Raw genomic sequence first — 22,085 nt, forward strand, 5'->3', positions numbered from 1 at the left:
AACTCAGTGACGGAGGTATGAGAGCGCAACTGCACCTCAAAGCACAAAGAATGATCACTGCATGGTAGCTTATTATGAACAGTTTTCACAGCTTTCAACGGCAAAAAGAACTCAGTACGCCATATCCACCTTGGGTGACCAGCCGGACACATCTGGAGATTAGGCATGTGGGCTCACATACCATCTATCCCCCACTTAATGTGAGCAGGACAACCTTTGATGTCCAAACTCATCAGTGAACAGACAAACTCACAGATGCTACAATGCATGTTAACTACTTTACCTCATCGTGCTCAATTCTATGCTATGAGGCACTGCACTTTTAACTCCGTGGCCTGTGCTATACATTACTTGAAATCAGCATGTCCAAGAACTGCATGATGGGTATTTATCGATGCAAAGGTACTATTAGAACCACAAGATTATTTTGGCTCTGAAAAGCTGCACCAATGATTACAACTCTAATTTCTTGTTTTTTAGCAACCAGTATTTAGTGTTTTTTTCTTGTTGCAGTCTAATGCCAAGCATCCAATTAAACAGCACATTGTCACAAACAATGTTAAGGAAGCTGAGAAAAGTAGGCATCTTAAATGACCGATGTTGCAGTCTTACTTGTGCGTGCTTCTGCTGAGGAAGTAGCCGAGCAGCTTCAGAGCCTGGAGCCGTATACTCTCATTTGTTGAGCCCAAAAGTTTGAAGATTGCCCTGGAGAGGAAGAGAGAAATGTACTCTATGACCCTGCCTTGATGATTTCTGAAGACACAGTGGCTGAAGACGAAGAGGAGTATGCCATTTCATTAAGATGGCTCTGATAACAGTACTTCCGAAGTGAAGGGTTTGGTATGGTAAAGAGTAATGAATATCCTCTTTGTGAAGCCTGCAAGCACCCGCACACAACAAAGGTACTACGGAAGGAGTTAAATCTACTGCTTGAATTGAATCTACAGTAGACTCGCAATAATTAAAACTCGAATAATCCACACTTTCGGTTAATTAAAAGAATTCGAAATTTTTGTTGACTGGCTATATTGTCAATCATATCAATCAGACTGTCCTGTCTGACTGACACGACAAAGTATTGTTGTGTCAATCTGAGTCACCCTGTCTACATGCAGTTTTGTTGAAAATTAGCTTTTCAGAAAAAGAAGTGGCGCAGTAATTGTCTCATATCTTAGTGGACACCCAAACCACACCAAAAGAGAAGTGAGGAAGGTGGGAGTGAAAGAGGAAGGAGAGAAAAAGAAAGAAGTACTATTGTGGAGGGCTTCAGAATAGTTTCAAATGTGGGGTCCCCATAGCCCGGAATATGGGTCCCCATGGGAAGTTAAACCTTCATAAACCAAACCTATCTACATACAGCTGTGAAACTTGCATGTAATTTGCCTAAGCTATCAACTCCCTAAGCTTGTTACCGCAGAAGGTAACGTACCGGCACACCAAACCTCAAGCATAATAATTGGTGGTAGACAGAAAGGTTAGGAGTGCCACGTGGACCACAAGTGGCCGTTTATGCGAGTCTGTAGGCTCTCGATTATGCATGTACAGCAGTAGCTGGATAAGATTATTATGAAGTTGTAGTAGTTTGAATGCTGTATTTTAAAAGGCACGGACAAATATTTGGCATTCTGAGCAACCACATTTCCTCATACGCTTTCTTGTCATGCAGTGCAGCCCACAGCACAGGGGCTACATGCTGATGCTGATCACTGAGCAAAATGAGCACTCTTACCTGACACCATTCTTACAGTCAAATGCCGGAACCATAGAGGCAGGATGCTCAGCCATCAGGTTCATAAGCATTTGGAGTACATCATGAAGGTTTTCATCCTGCAAGCCACATTTTAATTGTTAACTATGCATGGCAAGCATGCCGGCTCAAATGCAATTAAGCATTTACTATTCATGCGAAAACAAACCGCAATAACCTATAAAAAGATATGCACCAAAACTTGTCTAACAACTGCTGAAATGCAATGCAGTGGGACAATCTATTCTGTCTTAGACATGAAAGAACAAAATGAATAAAGTCCACAAATTGCGGCGGGGCCTGCAACTCCATGAAAAGGCTATGTAAAAAAAATATCTAGTTAGCACTGGGTGGCTTCTTTTAGCACACCATTAAAAAATAGAATCTACATAATGCAAGCTGATGACAGAAGGTAGGTCAAGCATTGGGAACACTGCCCACACTACAGCAAGCCTGCCCCAAGTGCTGTCACATGGTGAGGACAGGGAAAGCCTCAGAGACTCAGAAATGGCAACCTCAATGGAAGTGCTACATGATGTCTTTGAAAGCATAATCACCACGACAGAAGAACAGAAGAAATGAAAAAGAAAAGGCACCAAAGCTTAGGTACACCCCACTTAAACTGCACATCATTTTATCATTGCTCTTTGGTTTTGCATGCCTTCTTGATTACAAAGTACAAAGGACAAAACAACAGATTGGACATTCAGGAGCAGCAGTCACCTCGTGCACAGTGGTGAGGTAATTAAGGATGCTCTGTAATTCATCCTCTTTGACACCATTTCCTTTGAGAATGAGCTGCTTGAGGAAGATCAACATGTAGGCTCGGATTGCCAGGATGTCGTTCTGGTTTGGACGGGGGCCATCTGCGCATGACAAAGAGAGCAACAACAAACTGTGAGGGGTTGAGGAAAGCCCTGACGTGAAGCAACAAATAAAGCAGGCGGGGAAACTGCTGGTAAAATGCGGAAACATCACAGATGCTGTGAGTGCAAAGCTTAATACTGGAAATATACAGTAACATCTCAATGATGTGTTCTTTAAAAAATGCGGGAACAAAACATTGTATAATCCAAACCACCTAATTTTGAAAACATTAACTGTTGAATGAAGTACAAAGGCATTTGCTGACAATTTCACTTCATAAAAATGATTAGCATTTCCTTGCATAAGGTCCAAAGAGCTCCCCTTCTAGTGCTCGCAGAATTCAGTTTGGATTTGCGTTGTTCTTACGGTGGAAGAAACTTTGCAACACATCTGGGCCATCGACAACAATAATGAAAGCAGCTGGAATCTTTTTTTTTGTTGTTGTTGTTATAAGACGTTGCTTTCTTTGCACCAGTGTGCTGCGGGGAAGCCATCATGGCACCTGACTGTCTTAGTGATCTTGCTCTTCACTGTGTGTTCCGAAGGGCCGGCGAGCTCGCACGTAAGCAAATTGTTGTAGTTCTCAGATCCTCCACTCCTTCTGCCCTTAGTCACTGCAAAACTGTCGTGTTTCTCCTCTTCTCGTCTCACCCTATTGAAATGACTTGTTCGTATGCTAGTGCACATTTTTTTTTTGTTTCGCCCCTTTGCACCAACACACTGCAGAGAAGCCCCCAGGTGGATGACTGCCATTGCATGCGAGCTCACATCAGGTGGCCTACAATTCGGCCCACTTGTTGCGCTCGACCGCACACAGGTGCGATTGGTCGCTTGCATATTATATGAACAGAATATGTTGATCAACAAATTTTCATCGTAGTAGCCAGGAAATAGTGTTATATGGGATTGTACCAACCAAAAAAAATATACGTGTAACTTTAAAGGACATTTTTTATTGCCCGCGATTTTGAGTGCACGAGCCGGGAAATCGTATGAACAGGCAACATATCAATGGGGTTTTCTACTACCTTTCAGAAGACACATTCCTTCATCATCCGGATAAATCATTATGCTACTGCTTCATAGCAAAGCACAATATGGCAACCTTGTATAATATCACTGCATGCACTTCTACTGAAGCCTTTTTTTTTTATGTAGTATTATCAGACTACTTCCTCACGCCTGTGGTAATATAAACCTTTCCCTGCTATACATTGTTACACTCTTGATCGACTGGTTGGCTGACTGACTTTTACGTGCCAAAGCAACACCGCAGGTTTTGAGACACAGTAAAGTAGAAGTCCCCAATTTAACAATTTAATTTTGACCACCAAGGGACTAAAATCTAAGCACACATGTGCATTTGCATTTTGTTGAGTACATAAATAAGTATCTGGCTGCATGAGAATGTGAATGAGGAAATGGAGAAAATACTGAAAAACATCTAAAAAAGAAAAAAGGTAGGATGAGATACTGACCGAGGCCCTTGGGCGTGATGCCGCTCTTGTTGCGAGGGTTGACGACCCAATAGTAGTACTTGAGCGTGTGCATAGTCTGCAGGACGGTGCTCACACGACGCACGTTGTTGTAGATCTGTGTGTCCCCGAGGAACTCAGTAGCCAAGTATGCGTACAGCTTGGTCTGCACCTGAAGTATGCAAGGACCACCAGAAATAAGCACAGTGAGGACATGTTTAGTGCATGCAGGCCAGGGCTCAGTGACTTAGTCAAACAGCTAGGAATACACCACAGTGCAAATTAAGACATGGACAAAGAGAAGACGGGACACAACCGAGCTGCCTTCAACAAGTTTTTTATTTTTGGAAGAAACAACATGAACAGACCAGCGGTAGCAATGCGAGAATTTGCATAAGCGAAGTGCAATGAAGAAGGAAGTAGGTGTTTTTAAAAGGCTGAATTGCTAAACGGGACAGGGAAACAATTGAAACATGAAAGAAAACAGATAACAGTTTTGACAACATCACAAGAACAAGATGCAATAAAAGAGCCAAAAGGGACGTTAAAAAGCTAAAAAAGCATGATGAGAATTAAAAGAAAAACATGGTCAAAAGGAGCGACTAAGTAATTTTAAACATGAAATCTAAAACCTAAAATCATTAAAACCTCAAAGGAACCAGCACGAGGAAGGTACTCCTATGATATCTGGCTTAGATAATCTAATTCACTTTTCATTAGACCTATTGAAAGAGCAGTAATACAATCTTCTACTAGTCTCAAAATGCGGGTGACTTCTATAATTTCACGAGTGATTTTATGGACATTTCTCACAAGAGCAGTGCATTCTTGAATGAAAGGCTCGCAGTAACAGGAGGGACATTTCAAGCACTGTACTTTCAGATGCTCCTTCAAAGTTCTGTAAATGCTCTTAGAATGCTCCACCAGCCTTTCATTGAGATATCGCCTGGTTTGCTTAACATAAGCTTTGCCACAGCTCAAGGAAATTTTGTACACCACTCCAACTTTGCACGCTACACATGGTGACTGGTGCTCGACTGTGCAGGCTGACTTTCGTGCTGTAGGTGCGCTGACTCTATGACACAGCTTGGACAGCATGCCGGGTACCAAAAACAGAACAGTGATATTTGTGCGTTGCCCTTGTTTACACCTAGCTGTCATAAATTATGTACCAAACAGCCCGATCAGCCATGTTCGCGACTTAGTTGGGACTGACAAAATGCCTACCAAGAGTGAAAGAAGGGGGGCTTTGATATGTCCTTTCAACTCGAGGCTTGGTAAACCATTTACCCACCAGGTCTGGCCTATTATGAAGTGCAAACCATGCACCCAGTAATCGGTTCAGAGAAAGAGATGCCTTCACACGATATCTTCACATCAGACGCTCCCATCTAAGCCAGCGTAATTTCAGGTCAGAGCTACAGCAAGGAATATCTACAGGCAACTTTTGGAAGGGCATATTAGGCAGGGCAGTTCTGTTTGCACACTGCATTTTTCCAACTTTCTGCGGTGAATAAAATTGGAATAAATGTAGTTTTCCCAATTGAAATCTTCACGCATGGTAAAGCTGGTTGCCCCGCCTTGCCCTCTTCTAAATCTTACCTACAGCGCCAAGGCCCTCTAATGCTTGGGAAAAGTTTGTTTGACTAGACATGTTCTGCACTTCATTCCATGCAGTTTAGACAAAGTGAGGAATAAGTAAGACTAAAGATGAGCAAAAAAAAAAAAAAAGGAAATAGCACAGGCACTTACAGCTGTGGGTGTGTAGATCCAGAGTGCTGGGTTGAAAAGGATGTGGTCCAAAAGGTGTTTCAGCAAAAGCTCCCCGTTGTTGCTGTACACAGTCAGCAAATGCTTGGTCAGCGAGAGGAATGAGTGCAGGACCTCGTCTGTGATGTGGTCCCGAGACGCCTGCAACCAGTGCAAACACGCATCGCATTGCTTCAACAAGACACTGCTCTTGAAGGGCTGGTACATTTTGAAGGACTGGAACCCATGCAACAAGATATATACTCTAAAGAAACAAGTGTAGGCTAGCGCGTTAGACCAATAACTTGTGTTGCTGCAAGCAAGCAGTAATATTTGTAGGCTTGTGTTTCGTGATCTCATCTCTCGAAATAAGGGTCATTTCTGCATTTCATTTTCTCCATAACATAATCTGCTGTGTGTGGCTCAGTGGTTAGGGCGCTCGGCTACTGATCCGAAGTACCCGGATTAAAACCCCACCACACAAAGGCGCCCATGTGTTGTGTGATGTCAGTGCAAGTTGAAGATCCCCGTGGTTTCCCCAGGTGGTCGAAATTATTCCAGAGCCCTCCACAACCAGAGTTCTCCACTACTGCCCCTCTTTCTTCCTTTCTTCTCTCACTCCCTCCTTTATCCCTTCCTTTACAGGGGGTTTCAGGTGTCCACGGAGATTCAAGACAGATGCCATTTCCTTTCCCCCTCAACAACCAATCATAATATAACAACATAGCTTTCAAACTCAAATTTAGAGAAGGAATCTTGTTCCTGGATGCCACATGTAGTAGTGAACGAAGAAAGTATAAGAGCTGCGCCAGCCTATTGGAGACAAAACCAAAGGCAAAAATTAAATCCGCAATTTTTAGAGGAATCTCGTGAAACTAGGAGCCTTAATCGGCTGAAGTATTGAAACACTGGCGGCAGCATTCAGTCTCTATGGCATCAACATTGCATCATGAACTATCAACTAGCTGCAGCCTTGTGTATGTGTCTTCTTTACTGTTTGACGTTTATTTGTCAGCTGCAGTTCCCTTGCAAGAACATTCAGCGCATGTGATAAGAGACAAAAAAAAGAAAAAGAGACACTTTTTCTTTTATGGAGCTCTGGCACTCCAAAGACAGGTGGGCAGAATTCTCAGAGACAAACAAAAACCTGTAGCTCATGTAACCGTTGAAGGTCACTGAAAACAACAATACTTTCCCCCAGAAGATGAGGGCAACAAAGAACTTGAGACATACCCTCTGCAGCTGGTAGCTCATGACTAGGAAGCCCTTGTTCTGGATCATGTGCTGCTGCACTGTGTTGCTGCTTTCACACATCTCACAGATGAAGCCGATCAGTGTTGCACTGCAATACAGTTTGACATCAAGCTTACTCAAAGCCAGAGGACATGTCAGCAAAGGCACATTAACCCCCTAACGGACAATTTTCTTTTTTTTTTAAATGGTACCGAAATGGTCATTTAGTATTCGTGCTGACATCTGTCAGCAAATCAAAAAAATGCTTCAGACGAGCCCTACTCATTGTAATTCTTTTGCTATCGCACCATATCTGCATCTGCCATATATGACCGACGTTTTGAACCTGCCACCAAAAATTCAAGTCCAGAGGTGAAACCGCAAAAGGTGCCCATGTGCTGTGCGATGTCAGTGCAGGTTAAAGATCCCCAGGTGGTCAAAATTCTGGAGACCTCCACTACAGCACCTCTTTCTTCCTTTCTTCTTTCACTCCTTACATTCTCCCTTCCCTTATGGCCACAGAGATGTGCAAGACAGTTCCTGCGTCATTTCGTTTCTTCAAAACCCAATATTCAATTTCTTTTTTCCTGGACAAGCCGCACCATCTAGTCTGCTTCCATAACACCGACTCTTTGACTTCAGTTTTCTTAAAATTTTCTAATGCAAGGAGGCGACATTAAAAATGAAACTTTTTGAAAATTTATGCACACCCAACTCGCGTTTTTACAGCGATAGCTGTTAGGTGCCCGTCCCTAGGATTTTTTCTTGTAGTCGTCCGCCAAGGATCGGCGTAACAGGTGCTGTTCTTTAAAGCCGGACACTTGCATTTTCTTTAAAATTCAAAAAAGTTTATTCTGAAATTTTCTGTCAGTATTTGTTGAGCACAATAAGAGTTTCAACTTATATGTGTGGCCCTTAATATCAGGGAGCACTTTAAACATGCACAATGCCATTTCTGGGCATACAGTATGCATAAGAACACACCAGATGCTGGGCCTGCGGGGCTCCTGCAGGGGCACCAGACCCATGGGCAGGTCTAGCTGAGCAAGAAGTGGGAAGAGCACCTGGATGCCCCCAATCGAGTTGAGGGTGCTGTGGATGGAGTAGGTCGTCACTGCCTTCACGTCCTGCACACACACAGAACACACCCACAGGGATATTTTTTTCGCATTCAATATGGTGCCTGGCATTTTATTTTTTTGTAATGGATGAAAAATCTTGCTGAAAAGGGAACAGCGCGAACACAGGACGAAGAGAGCAACGTACGACACAGGCGACACAGCGCCTGTGTCGTACGTTCCTCTCTTCGTCCTGTGTTCGCGCTGTTCCCTTTTCAGCAATGTTATACCAACTAGCCCGCAACCACACCCTTATGAAAAATCTACACAGCTTGAGTTTTCTGCCGCATACTAATATACCAATGAGTTGCTATCACTTACTGGTGTGTCTGGAGCTAATGTGGTCTAGTCACAGAGCTTTGGGATTCTGCACAATTAGTTTAACATAGCCTCTGTGCATGCTCCGTAAGGATAACTCGTGTGCAAGCTCCTGACTAGACTGCATCAGCATTTTTGACAGCCTTTCTAAGAAATGTGCTTGCAAGCATGAGATGGTCCAAGAAAATCATTTTAACATTTATACCTAATTAAACGTTCACTTTGAGGACTCATGACCTCTAAAACATAATGTGGGAGGAAGCCTTCACCAGGCAGAGGTTTCTGCACTTTGACCCTCACTGCTTTACCACTGGCCATAAGTTATACCTATCCTAACATTTACGTTGTACTAGGACAAGACAAAGCTATGACCTTATTTCATCTCCTTCACTCCCCCACTGCCCCTTTAATTTTTTTACCTGCACTAACCTGTTCAGATACTTATCTGTTCCTATATATTGCACAATGCAAAGTTTTACCAGTGGATTTCTTCATAGCATGCAATACTGTCACAGGTTATTATTTATATTTAACATCCATATAAGTGTTCTGGTATCAAATAGTTGTCATAATGCTTTGTTTTGCAATTAATGAAATCGATCACAAGTGTTGTCATTGTTGCAAAAAAAGTGTTCCCGTCTTGCTTTCAATGCATTGAAAGTACCCTAATTTTTGTACACTTCTTACATTATTAAAACAATTGCACTTTTAAATGTCACTGAAATTCGCTGTCTGAAAATTAAAATCTGAGATAGAAACAAGCTGGTATGTGGCCATTATTGTCCCAAAGATTCACAAAGGGCTATGAGGACTCAGCTAAGAACCAGTAAGGCAGCAAGGATATCAAAATGCCTGCAGTTCAGAAAGCAATAAGGGCTGCTAGGGGGCATAACCTACTCATCAGTTGTGTGTGTGTGTTTTTTTTTTAATGTGGTATTAAGTGAACAAGCATTCCGTTCAATTTTTGATCTCTGAGCAGGAAGGAGCCAAGAGTTTAGATGGAAGCATGTATTTCACAGTATAAAAATCTATATGTGACAAAAACTGACAAGTGCACGTAAATCTTGGTTATCAAATCCTAATTTAACAAATTTCATCACTTTACGAGTTAATCACCGCTTCTCACTGAACAACTAAACGAATGAAATGAATTCCTTCTCAGTTTTAACATGTCTTCAATTCACAGCATCCTTCTCACAGTTAACCTCAAGACACAGACCACACTTGGAGGCTAGAGGGGGACCTTGGCACCTACCTGCAACATGAGGGCGTGTGGAGTGTGGACGTAGTAGGAGACATTTCCTTTCGGCGCAGCCTGAAGACACAACTGACTGTCCGTGGCAACTGGGTTGTACATGAATACTAGCGCACTGGACAGCTTCCCATCGTACAGCACCTTTAAAGAAGAAAAAGGCAGAAGTGCTTGCCAGCCACCGCTGAGACCACCCAACCTTTTCCGATTTTTCTCATGTTGCTAAGAGAAAGAAAAGCACCGTGAATCCCGATATTTCACACCTACCACAACCCGTTGCGGCATTTTAAAGTGCCAGTTTCACCCCAGTAATAGTTATGTCTCTACATTTCTTCTTTCTCACAGGGTAATATTTGCAATGCTCTTGCGGTTATTCACTTCAAGGAGAGGTGCTCATGTTTGAATACTGAAAAGGATGACCATCTTTGTGCATGACGAAAGCACATAGCCTTCAAGAAATGATGGAACCAAATTGACATGCCCACCATTGTTTGCTTCTATTCCTCCCAAATTTCCCACTGACTTCCTTGAAATACCTCTATATGTATATAGGTGAACAGGGTGCTTCGGTTGCACTGAGTAGATGCAAAAGAATGGCGACCATAAAGACTAAATGCCGGTAATCTCTTCTAAAATGGGCAACACTACCAAAAGCAGATGTAAAGTGACCATTATTCTTGCAGGGGACTAAGGAAACTGACAAGAAATTCTAGAAGCTCTGAGTCAATACAGAGAAATGCAAAAAAAGAGTAAACACATTTATATAACAGGCATTATAGCAGGCAATTAGAAGCCCAATACAAGTTGTATGAAAAAATTCAATTCATTACACCATATTCTGCCTGCTCACAAAAGAGCAAGCATATGTCTAAAAGACTCAAGAGCCTGTATTACTTGTACCAAAGCATTTTAACACAGTAGAACCCAGGTATATCAAACTCCAAGGGGATCACGAAATAGTTCGATGTATCGATGATTTGATATAAAAGAAATGACAGTAGATAAGCTTATTTGTACCATAGAAGCAAGAATACACTCCACCCATGCTAGTGATTCACATCTTGCCGTGACGTGCCACCCGTTGGCGCGCTAGCAGCACACTGCTCGCTAGGCGCTGCTAGGCCTAACCGGCTTCTCATCGAAGCCGCAGTGGATGGTGCTTCACTATTACCCATTGCCACCGTAAGATGCCTAATCCTGTTACCACTATAGGCTGTACATAGAATAACCACTGATTAAAACTGAGGTACAGTTGGTTTCCGCAACGCCTTCGGCAGAGAACCAAGCGAAGCACAGCACGGGAGGGCCACCACTAGGCTTTAGTCAGCTAGGTAGGCTTCACTGCACAACAGTGATGTGGCACAGATATTCAGTACAAGAGACCGAAGGCCGTCCTCAAACACAGCCTATGTTCCCCTTGTCATGTGGTTTCACAGCGCTAGTGTTACCAGTGACGCCCAAGGCAGCACAGCAGACCTGCCTCCGTACACGAAAAGTGATTGAATAGTGCCAAAGACCACTTTCAGGGACGTGGCATGCTGCTTGATATATCTAATGACTACCTAAATTGGAGTTAAATATATTGCACAACTTTCTGGGTTCGGTATATTCCGGCCAGACTGTAAACAACTTTCAACACATTTCGATCAAGATAATCGAACTGTCTTGAGGTAGTTCAGGATCCACTCTTTGAAATTCTCAGGATAAACACCCTCCATTTTTTTTTCTTGCTAGTATATATGAGTGCACTACTGCTAAAAGCAGCCAACTATTCATTATTAGCATGCAAGTAGATGCAGTAACAGTTCACGTTTTAACTACTGCTAGTTTGTTGCAACCGAGTGCAACAGGATGCAAGGGTCACGCGGACAGAATTTCTAGTTCAAGTGCACGGAAATGGAGAGGCACTCACGCGCTTCAGACTTTCAGGGAGGGCCATGCTTTCACCTTCAAACCGGAACTGGCTCTGCATGAGGACAGGCAAACTTTTGAGATTGTGTCAAAGGCAGAAACACTGAAATTAAAACCTGTTGAAGGCACTACAAAGCAATCTACTGCACCACCAAGTAAGGTTTACATTTTCACACACTCAAGACCATAACCATAAAAGCATGCACATAAAACTGCATTACAGATTTCCAGCCACAGCTACTATGATGAGAGAGAGAGAGCATATGAGTATACTTGAGCTGTGGAGCACCCTGTAGCATTACAGTTAAAGCAGTACAGAAATAAACTAATTGCTTTTTTGATCGCTCCATCAAAAATCAGAAACCATCCCGGTGCAATTTACCACCATGCAAGTATCATTTTAATGCTTTTCTACAATGTGGCTTTGGCTCATCAAGATTATGAGTCTAGTGCAACTGACAGTAACATGAAGGTTGGGTAATAAAGCAAAGGTATTTTAACACTTTCAAACCTGTTTCCACATTAGCATGTGGTTACTGTGGTGCAAGGCAATACCAGCAGTCACTGCAATACTCAGATATTCCCAGACAATCAAAAACAGAGTACTACTTTGCAGGCTTAGTATTTTCAGGTTGCCATCCCTGGCGGTATAGAATTAGCAAGAGCAAACATGATATGGCATGCTTACCTGGTAACCTGGTCCCAACCGGTGAATTGCGCAGACTTGGTGGGCAGTAAGTGCCTCTGCGAACAGGTACACTGCTGACATCTGGCCACAGAACACGTGCTCATCATCGAGCTCGGGAGCTGCTCCAATGTAACACTTGTCAAATGGCTGGCAGTGAGACAGTGTGAAAAAAAAAGAAAGAAGCAGGTTGAAAACATTAAAAAGAGAGCAAAACAAACAGAATTCCACCTTTGATGTACAACAAAGTGGGCCTGAATACAACAATGGCAGCTCCTATGACACAACAACTTTTGTGAACACCTTTCTCAGATCTTTAATTCTCCAACACATTCAAGATTAGTTCTGCACTTTTCCAAAATTTCTCTTCAAAGCTGCTTTACTCCCACATTACCAGCATAGGTACCACCAGGCACAGCCTCATTCTGAGACTTCTCATGTGTGATGCACAGAAATTGCAAAAAAATATACATGAAAACTTGTCCTGTGCAGAAAAAAAAAAAAACAGCTGCAAGTAATGCAGCAGAGCACGAAAGCTCCCATTCGTTGCACCAGAAGGAACTATCAAGGAATCAGGTCAACTGGTGCATGATTTTAAGGTACTATGGACTGAACAATAGACATCACTACTTGATGAAGAACTTTGTTGGATTCAACTGCATTATCATGCAAATCAACTGAACTGCTGGAGATGGACGTCCAGCAAGTCATTATCTTCCCCATTTGATGGTTTCCTCTATTGCAAACTACAACCTGCCTCGTAAGAATGCAAGTGCAAAATGCTCAGCATAGAGAGCACGCAGATTCTGCCTAGAAGTATAGATTTATGATGTGTACATAAGTAAGGCTAAAAGAAAGCTTAAATACTCACGTCGTTGGTACTGACGAACCAGCTCATTTCAGTAGATGACGCCAGCTGCCCATTGACAAAGCACTTGATCTCACTCTTGCTCCAACGATTGTATATGTACACTATGGCCACCGTGTACCACTGTGGATGAGGCAAAGAAAATCAGCATAGCCGCACAAGCGTAGAAGCTCACATTATACACAAAATGAACTCACTACTAACAGTAGAACTGAGTGAAAACTGTTACAAGATTACTATGCACAAAGGATTAGACACATGAGGTGAAGGAAAGAAATCACCAGCATGAGACTCAGAACCAATGATTTAGTACATAATATCATCCCAGAAAAAATCCATTCCAACAAAAAGACAATTTGGTTCAAACCGCAGCCCACGTTGCCACCAAGTGAGGTTGAAACCAAAGACAAAAGGACTGTTCACCTTCCTCGGCTGGAACTCGTACTTGACGCAGTGCTGGTAGCCTTTTCCTTTGACCTTCATGGAAGTGAAGATGAGGCAGTTGCCGACAAAGTGTGCCGAATAGCCAACACCCTTGCTGGTCCGGAAGCTGTGCATGTGGGTTCAAGACACACTCAGCAAGCTGCTACCATTGGCCTTGGAGCAAAGTGACGCACACAGGCAATATTTCAATAATATGCTTCATTACTGCAAGCTTGGGTACCCACTTCCCCCTCATTTGTCCTTTTCTTGCTTTTTGAAACCATGGATGCTTGAACTCCAAAGTTGAGGGAGAGAGGAGGGGTGCTTAACATTGAAAGGTGCTTGCGGCTGCCAATGCACCCTCCTCAAGAAGCGGCTTCAAGGGGATGGTGTATGCCCAACTTCAAGATATCGGTATTGTCATAATAGCTGAATTCAAGTCCAAAACTAAGTAACATGTAACTAAATACGCAGGTAGTTTTCCCTCTCATATATCCTCCAGCATGCTTTGAACTTTGAACAAAGCACTCGGCAAACCCTTGCAAAATTTAGTCCTACTATATGAAATTAAATAAAAAGAACATTATACTATATGAAATTAAACAGAAAGATCAAATAGAGTGATGGTAAAAGCAGAGCCTCACCAGTATAGGAATGGCTTTTCCCGTTCTATGCTGACACTGTTGATGGGGTCAAGCCTGAACCATGTGTAGAAGGTCCAGCCATTCTGGTAGGGCCAGCGAGCCAGTGGCGGTAGTGCAATTGCCTGAAAGGCAAGTTGAGCGCGTTAAATTTACAATCAGTGAAAAATGCACTGGCGTCTTTTTGACCATATACAAACAGTAATCAGGGCACTGCCCGGTGAAGTTTTAGTTCTTAAGAGTATCAGTTAAAAAGAATAATTATTTATCAACATACAAACAGTGCCAACATGACATTAGAGTGGGAGAGGGGGGGGGGATTAAAATAAAATAAAAATTCAGCTAAAATTTTTACACGTGCATACAATAAGACTGAAAACAAGAGGTCAATTTTCTCTGTAGTAAGTAACATTAAAATACACAATGATGAACTACAAGAAAGAATCAGAAGCAAAAAAGAAATAATGAAACACATGTCACGGGGCCTAGTTACTTCAAAAGAACATTCAATGAATATATAAAAAAAGAAAAAAAGTACATCAACAAGTTTAACACTGTACATCAAAAACCTTGCTAGGCGAAAGAACCCAGAGTGGTGCACATCATAGCATCACTAGTATCTTTTAAAGCACAGCAAACCAATTCCCACATGTAAAATAGATAACACAACAGAAAATTTAAAAAAATGCATTTCAAAGCTAAAAAACGATCATAGCAACATATTTATGTTCTTGTAATTACTTTCTTTTTGAATGCAATGAATGGGCACTAAGAGGAACTATCACCACCAAAACCAATGCTTGCTATTATCAACAAACAGTAGCTCATCACATGCAAAGAAGATACTATTCTGCCTATTAAAAATTTGTGCACCCTACACGAGAGCTTTCCAACACTTCACGTGCTGATGACTTGTCCAACTACTCCATGCTTTCTGTGACTGTTCAGTTTCATCACCAATGCCAACTTTTGTGAAAGTGCTAGCTCCCCTTGTAGAGCAACATATTTCAACAAATAGAAGCTTTACGATCAGGACTGTTATTTTCCTCTTAAACTTTTCTTCGTCATGGCAGTTGTCAACGTAAGCTATCATCAAACAAAGGAGTGTGGTCTAACGGGTACTTCATATGCTTTTATACAGCATCTGAATGAATTTATCCTGTTTTGATGTGCTGCAGTTTATGCGAGGCGATGATGAAAAAACAAAACAATGACACACACACATAGCAATAAGCCAGAGACAGCTATTTCATGCATTGCACATTACATGAACGTACGCACTCTTTTTCTCTTCCTTCTGTACTTGCTCACATTATGTTGCAGTACAGTTCACATAAAACATAGTGCCACAAAACAGTGTCCAACAAATATGGTCATTAAGGAATAACCTTGTTCTGCATCTATGATGTCACTCAAAACATCATATGGAATGACAATTGGATACTGAAGTGTGTAGAAGAAGCCAAAGCACTCACCGCCCCTTTCTTCCCAGAGAAGCTGAAAAAAGAATCTGGGCCCTGCCTGTGGGGCATCTGGCGAAGGACGGACATCAGCTTCACAGAGTGCCTTGGCTGAAAATTAGCAGTAAAACAAAGGAAGAGCAAGATTGTCGCAATGAGCATGATAAGCTTGTGCATAATGCACAAGCTTATTACATATGTGTGCAGTGCCCAAATTACTCAAATGGTAGCTTGATGTGCAGAATTCATTTACAAATGACAGCATGGCCACTCAGCGTGCTGGTGGGAACAGTTGTTACACCAACCCTCACCCGTTCCTTTTACCAGGAGTGGCATCTGAACTGTGTCGGAAAACAATGACAATGCTCAGAGGCCTGCTGTTTGTCCATTTGCAGATGAAGGCGAAGCTGTTCATTCGCAAGCATGCAAGGACACAGAACAGCTCATTTGCATGATGCACATAATGTTGGCGCTTTACACTGAGGCCTAGTAAACTGCCCACTGCATCACTCCACAGTTTTCTATGCCACTGCAGAAAATTTTTGTTTTTGTATTCATGAATTTTTTTGCTGTAAGTATTTTCAGAGATTCCAAACAAGGCATTTATCATTGAATTTTTTTTAATACATGTTGAAGCCAGACACCAAAGGTCAGCTACATCAACAACGACAAGTTAGAATTTCATTTGCTTAATGTGTGTACAGGCCTTGTGTTGCTGATTCATTCACACAGTATGGGCTTGACAATGTGAGGGCTGTCAGATTGTGATAATTACTCTTGACAAATGAAACCATGTACAGTCCAAATTTGTGAATGTTTTACAAAAAGCAAAATTTGAACTCTTAAGCACGCATACCCTAAAGGCAATAGACCAACACCGTATTTACAAACACAGGGGGCACTCGCAGACACTGAAGGTGGCTAGCAGGCAGCTTTATTCCTGCTATGGTGCATGGCTTACTTACCAAGCTGTTTCAGAACTGCCTTCTATGTAAAGCTGCTTAGGATGTCTGGTATGAACAACTACATTTGTGACCAAATGTAGCCCCCGTGGCAGCACGTCAGACTGTGCGAGGAGATTGTGTGATTCGGTGAAAGACTCAGCTGACTGAGCAACTAGATATTGTCGATAGGTATGTCGGGAATCAAACACGTTAATAATGAAAATTAAAAAGATATCAGCTTTGTAATGGCGCTGCATTTTTTACATGCTCTTTTCAAAAGTACATTCCAGCCGTTAACGAACAACAGCCTTCATATATGTAGTGAAAAATAAGAAAGTTAATTCGAAAATTTTTGTTCACATGTGCTTCTATAAGCCATACTCCAACCCAGTACCCCTACCCCAGGGTAACCCTGGCGCACACATATCATAGTGTTTTAAAAATACGTTGCCTCTGAAATGGCCTTCCATATTTTCACATTCTGTTCTGTGATGCACTCAGGCTTCGTAAACGAAGAAACGTTCTAATAGGGCAATGCGAAACAAGAAAACTGCTTTGAAAATTTTTTGTTTACATGTATTCCTATGGGCCTCAGCTGTTGCCCCCCCCCCCCACCTCAGCGGCAGCAGTGCCACCACATCTTGATTATGTCACAGATCGGTGTTGGTCTATAGCTTATAAAACATTACATCCGAGACCTCCACATCACAGAGACAGAGACATTGAAGAAAAAAAATGCTCGAACAGGGACTCACCCATTTGTTCCCAGTAGCTTTCATGCACCCAACTAACAACTTGAGCTCTCGCACTGTGATGCTGTAACTTGCCAAAACCCCCAACATTTCAATGACCAGATCTGAAAAGAAAGCAGGACAGCCCTGTCAGTAAATTCAAATGCAGTAAAATTAGGCCACATGCTAACACACAATGCAGCAATCGATAGCATGTTAGTAAAGCCTGCCCGTAAAAAAACTGCTTTATTTTTCTAACCTTTTGTGAATAGCTGTGTGGAAGAAAAGAGAGCTACGGGAAAGCTACTACAGTTGTCAAGCCTTCTAGATTCACTGTCACAATGGTCACAAAGTCAGTATAAGTACTTGTAGTTTGCTCAGCGAGAACATGCTCTTTCCGTGTCTTTAGTGCAACAGCAAGTCCAATGGATAGTGTTAAAGTAGGACTAATTGCTCTAATTTGCCTAGCATTGAGTCTGTGATTATGCTAGATTGGTGATGAAAAATTTTTGGAACTAAGAAAATCCAGACATTTCCCAACAAAAATGACAAGAACTATTTAAAGACCCACAACAAATAAACTGAATTTAATCTTTACAAAACCATGCCTATGTACATTGCCATTTGTCCAAAGCCACGGTCAAAGCTCAGCCAGAAGAGTACCACCTTCACCCACTGCCAAAAGTCAACTTACCTGCAACAACTTCTTCAACCTGAGAGAACCTCTGGAGAATGTGCTCAATAAGACCAACTTCAGTGCACGCTTGCAGGTTCCTCATGCTTTTCTTAAGGATTGCAATAAATACACTCCACACTTCCGCCTGCAAAGCAAAATGTACAAATATGTAAAGAAAATATCGGGCATTCACTGCAAGGGCAAATATATGGGAAATTCTAAATGGTGGGCAATAGGGTGGGAGAGGTGAGACAGTTCTACCAGAACAATGCATTTCCCCCCCCCCCCCCCCCCCCTTCCCTTTTATGCCTTCCCCAGACCTCCCCATTATAGGTAGTATTCTCCTTTGGGTCTGCTTCAGTAATTGCTGCAAAATCTCCTTCAGTACTGCTTTATTAATCCAGTCAGCAGTCCTTTGGAAAGCACTTTGATAACTGCACTGAAAACACTTGCTGAGATACACTCAGCACACCAAGGAGAAGGTTATAAGAACAGGAAAGGCGCGATAACTGCAGTGTGAAACAAGAACTATGCTCAAACTCATTTGTGCTTACAAAAAAGGTGCTGAAGCTATCACTCTGCCCTTCCTCACTCAGCGGTTTTCACAGCAACCACTAAGGGGCACTGAATTTTTGCAATGACATGCCCACTGTGACATCCCAAGTATAGACCCTATAGACCACTCTAAAAAGGGTGCTTAAAAAGCCTGAGTATTTGCATATCATACTGACCCACAACTAAGATTTGAGTCAATGCACAGTTTCCAAATGGATAGTCAATGTCAAAAGTAAATAGGCACTTTGCATGAGTTTGCGAAGCTGATGCTGAGCTGTTTCACCGTTCCGAATGCACTGCTGGCATTCGGGGTGTCTAGTGAGCTGTGAGCATCAACACCAGATAATCCAGAAGGTGTTGAAGTACACTGCATACAAAGGAAAACTCAGTGCAGGTCCCAGGGCCAGCTACAGTCCCACACACAGGGGTTTCCCCAAGAATTCAAATTAGGGATGTCTAAATTTTTAGAGAGACGGGGGGTTTGTAGAGGGTAGAGGAGGAGAGTCATTTTTAATTTTTTATTTGTGTGGTTCATATGCCATGCAGGGCTAGCAACGTTTATGACTCCATCACTCATGACAAAGATGAAAAAAATTCCCCATCAAGTGCAAAAAAATATGTTTACGAACTAAGGTGATGCCTTCAGAAAAACAAGGGGTGTGTAGGGAAATCACTGGCCACACATGCAGTTGGCACTGCACTTTTGGCAAAGAAATTCTGTTCCTATATTTCGGGACTATTAGCTACATGAATGCTGCAACAAAAGTGGTGTTCAAAGGCCTTTTCAAGCCACCTGCCTTCCCCTATTCCTTGCATGTGTCACAAGATGGCACCATTTCTTTGCACTAATACAATGAGTAAAAGTGACAGAGCTTTTTTTTTAAAGACAGCTGCAAAAAAGATCATTTGCCTCATGCACTTTAAAGGGGTCATGACACCACATTCAGACTCAAGCTGTTTATTGCATGCTGTTTGCTATACATTCCAGAACAACTGGACAAAATATGAGCTCGTTTGGTGCAGCGAGTAATTTGTAATTGAATTTTTAAAAGTCCTCCTGAACCGTGTGGCAGTCAGGCAACACTGGCATGCAGGCGGTTTGTGACGACATAGATTGACGACATAGACAACTGAACGACTGAACTGAGCGTAGTAAGCATAGGGGAGTGACTTGTTCATTGTTCAGGCTTGGTTTGCGGTGGGGTGAAGGAAGAAAGTTGAAGGTACAAAGGCAATAAAGGCCTGTGCCCTTCCCTGCTCTGTCCAGCTTCTGCCTGGTATCGGCGAGTTCATCACAATGTGCCACAGCTGCGCTCCGGTAGGTGCACGTGCTGCTCCGCACCGACCGTGAGCGCGTAAGTTTTGCAGCAGACGACGGCGCTGTCAGTTTATGACGTCACTCAGGCTGCTTAAATATGGCTGTGGCTGCCAGGGGGGAGGGGCTTTAGAGTCGATAACTTCAAATGACAATTTCTAGCTCAAATGCGCACATAAAGCCCTACTTTGTTTTACGCATGCATATTAACGATGTGGCTAGTAGCTGCAACGTAAAAGCACGATTTGTTGATAGACCATGTTATGACCCCTTTAAAAACAAATCGTTCAAATCAGAAAAAAACAACAGCACAACCCAGCATTGCTGAAAGAGTTTTTTTTGCGCTGTCTCTTAATTTTGTTTCTGTTAATTTTGTTTTGTTTCTTTGTTTTGTAATCTTTGTTTTTTACACTGTGTATAACTTAAGTTTTTGCTCCTCAGTCATCTACATAACTGCCTGTCACTTTACCATATAAATATGTAACACATACTCCCACCATTAAGGAAAACATGACGACGGCAAAAATGTGCTACTGCTACTTCTTGTCTCATAACAAAGCTAGTCAGATTCAAGAGAGAGAGGCAAAGCGTTTATGAACTGCTCCAAGAGTCTGGGGAAATTCAATGTTTCCACTAAGTCACAAGACTGACCACTGTTTCTATACATTTGAAAATTAGTTGTCAAAACCAGCCATTTTCACAATGCGATGACAACAGACAGTGCCACGGACAAGAAATTCAAATTTTTCAGTGCTCTGACACACATGTGTTGTACTGTTCCACTGAGAAGGATAGAGATAAATGATGGACTCCTAAGCGAACACAAGAGAGTAGTTACTGAGACTTGGATAAAGGACAGTAAAATTGTAATGCCTTCAATTACAGGCAAACATTTTTGTTTATTTTTAAACTGCAGATAATTTGCAACACTGCGCACAAAAGGACGACGTGCTGCTAGTAGTAACATAAGCCAAAGCCTCTGCGCTTTGTGCATAAATGCTCGCCCAAGATTTGCTGCAGCCTTCTAGTCATGGAGTGACGGTAGCTGTCCATAACACTGCTGTATTCTTTTCAACGAACACACACCATATGAGAGTAGGGTAAGCTGCACACTCACCTGTAGGCTGGATGGACAATGATCCAATAAATCTAACATATGAAGGATGTTCTGAGGATGTTGAATCACAAAATTAGTTCCATGTCAAATTCACCTCCAACAAGCTGCAAAGAGAAAAAAGAAGAAACAATAAGACTTTGGATAAAATTGAAAAAATGGCTGCTGGATTACACACAAATTAGACGCACATGCAATACATGCCTGCAGTAAAGTATACAGGGCATAACATTAACAAGGATATGGACTTAAAGCGACATGGAGAAAAAAACTGAAGTTGGCCTGTTTTGACAGGACTATTGCATTGTAATGATAAATATGCTACTTTTACCGAAAATGAGCTCTCACAAGCTCGAAAAGACGAAAAAATGAAATGCTGGAGTTGCCATGAGGCGACAAATTTTTTTTCATGTGGATCATACCTACAGGCTATTTCTTCACTGCCATTCCTTGAAGGTGCTCACTGCAAAATCCTTTTTTTGTGTGGATGTCACAACTTCGATTCAAGTGGCGAGAAAAGTTATATATGCAATTTTCTCAACAATAAATATGTCTTTCATGGCCAGACAAACATATGCCCAGAAAGAGGTGTAGGATCAATTTTTACCGAGAAAAAAAATTGGGTGGGGTTGTCCTCTGTCACAATTTAGTACCTTGTCCAAAGTACATTAATTTGAGGTAAGAAAGCAAGCCAAGACTAGGCACAATACAGGACTGTTCCTAGACATGCCCTGGTATGTTAGCATCTAAAAGCCAATAATTTGTAATATAAAATCATTGTGTGTATAGGCCTTTTTCTGAAGCACAAATTAATCTTGACCTTACATTGTATGTGGATGGCTACATTTTGCTCAAAGGAAAGAGTAAGTGCCATTTGTAAGAACAGCAATACTTGATGAACTGAGAATTAACAACAGATGCAATGGCTACAGATTAAACAGCAAGCATCAAGAATGTGGCAAATGGCATGAAATTGAAAAAAATTCACTGATCAGACCTTTAA

General features: G+C 42.0%; 1 protein-coding gene across 1 annotated transcript in view; it reads right to left on the reverse strand.

Annotated features, from left to right (window-relative positions):
• LOC144129058 (neurobeachin-like) overlaps positions 1-22,085 on the reverse strand; it is a 318,181-nt gene that overhangs the window by 206,510 nt on the left and 89,586 nt on the right. Inside the window, 18 exon segments of the mRNA XM_077662943.1 lie at positions 613-705; positions 1,730-1,827; positions 2,471-2,613; positions 4,093-4,261; positions 5,842-6,000; positions 7,072-7,180; positions 8,056-8,198; positions 9,763-9,903; positions 11,672-11,725; positions 12,359-12,505; positions 13,227-13,346; positions 13,647-13,773; positions 14,291-14,412; positions 15,763-15,858; positions 17,447-17,547; positions 18,117-18,243; positions 21,086-21,162; positions 21,165-21,189. Of these exon segments, the coding sequence (XP_077519069.1) occupies positions 613-705; positions 1,730-1,827; positions 2,471-2,613; positions 4,093-4,261; positions 5,842-6,000; positions 7,072-7,180; positions 8,056-8,198; positions 9,763-9,903; positions 11,672-11,725; positions 12,359-12,505; positions 13,227-13,346; positions 13,647-13,773; positions 14,291-14,412; positions 15,763-15,858; positions 17,447-17,547; positions 18,117-18,243; positions 21,086-21,162; positions 21,165-21,189 (2,051 nt within the window).

This window comes from Amblyomma americanum, chromosome 4, assembly GCF_052857255.1.
Source record: "Amblyomma americanum isolate KBUSLIRL-KWMA chromosome 4, ASM5285725v1, whole genome shotgun sequence".
NCBI lineage: Eukaryota > Metazoa > Arthropoda > Arachnida > Ixodida > Ixodidae > Amblyomma > Amblyomma americanum.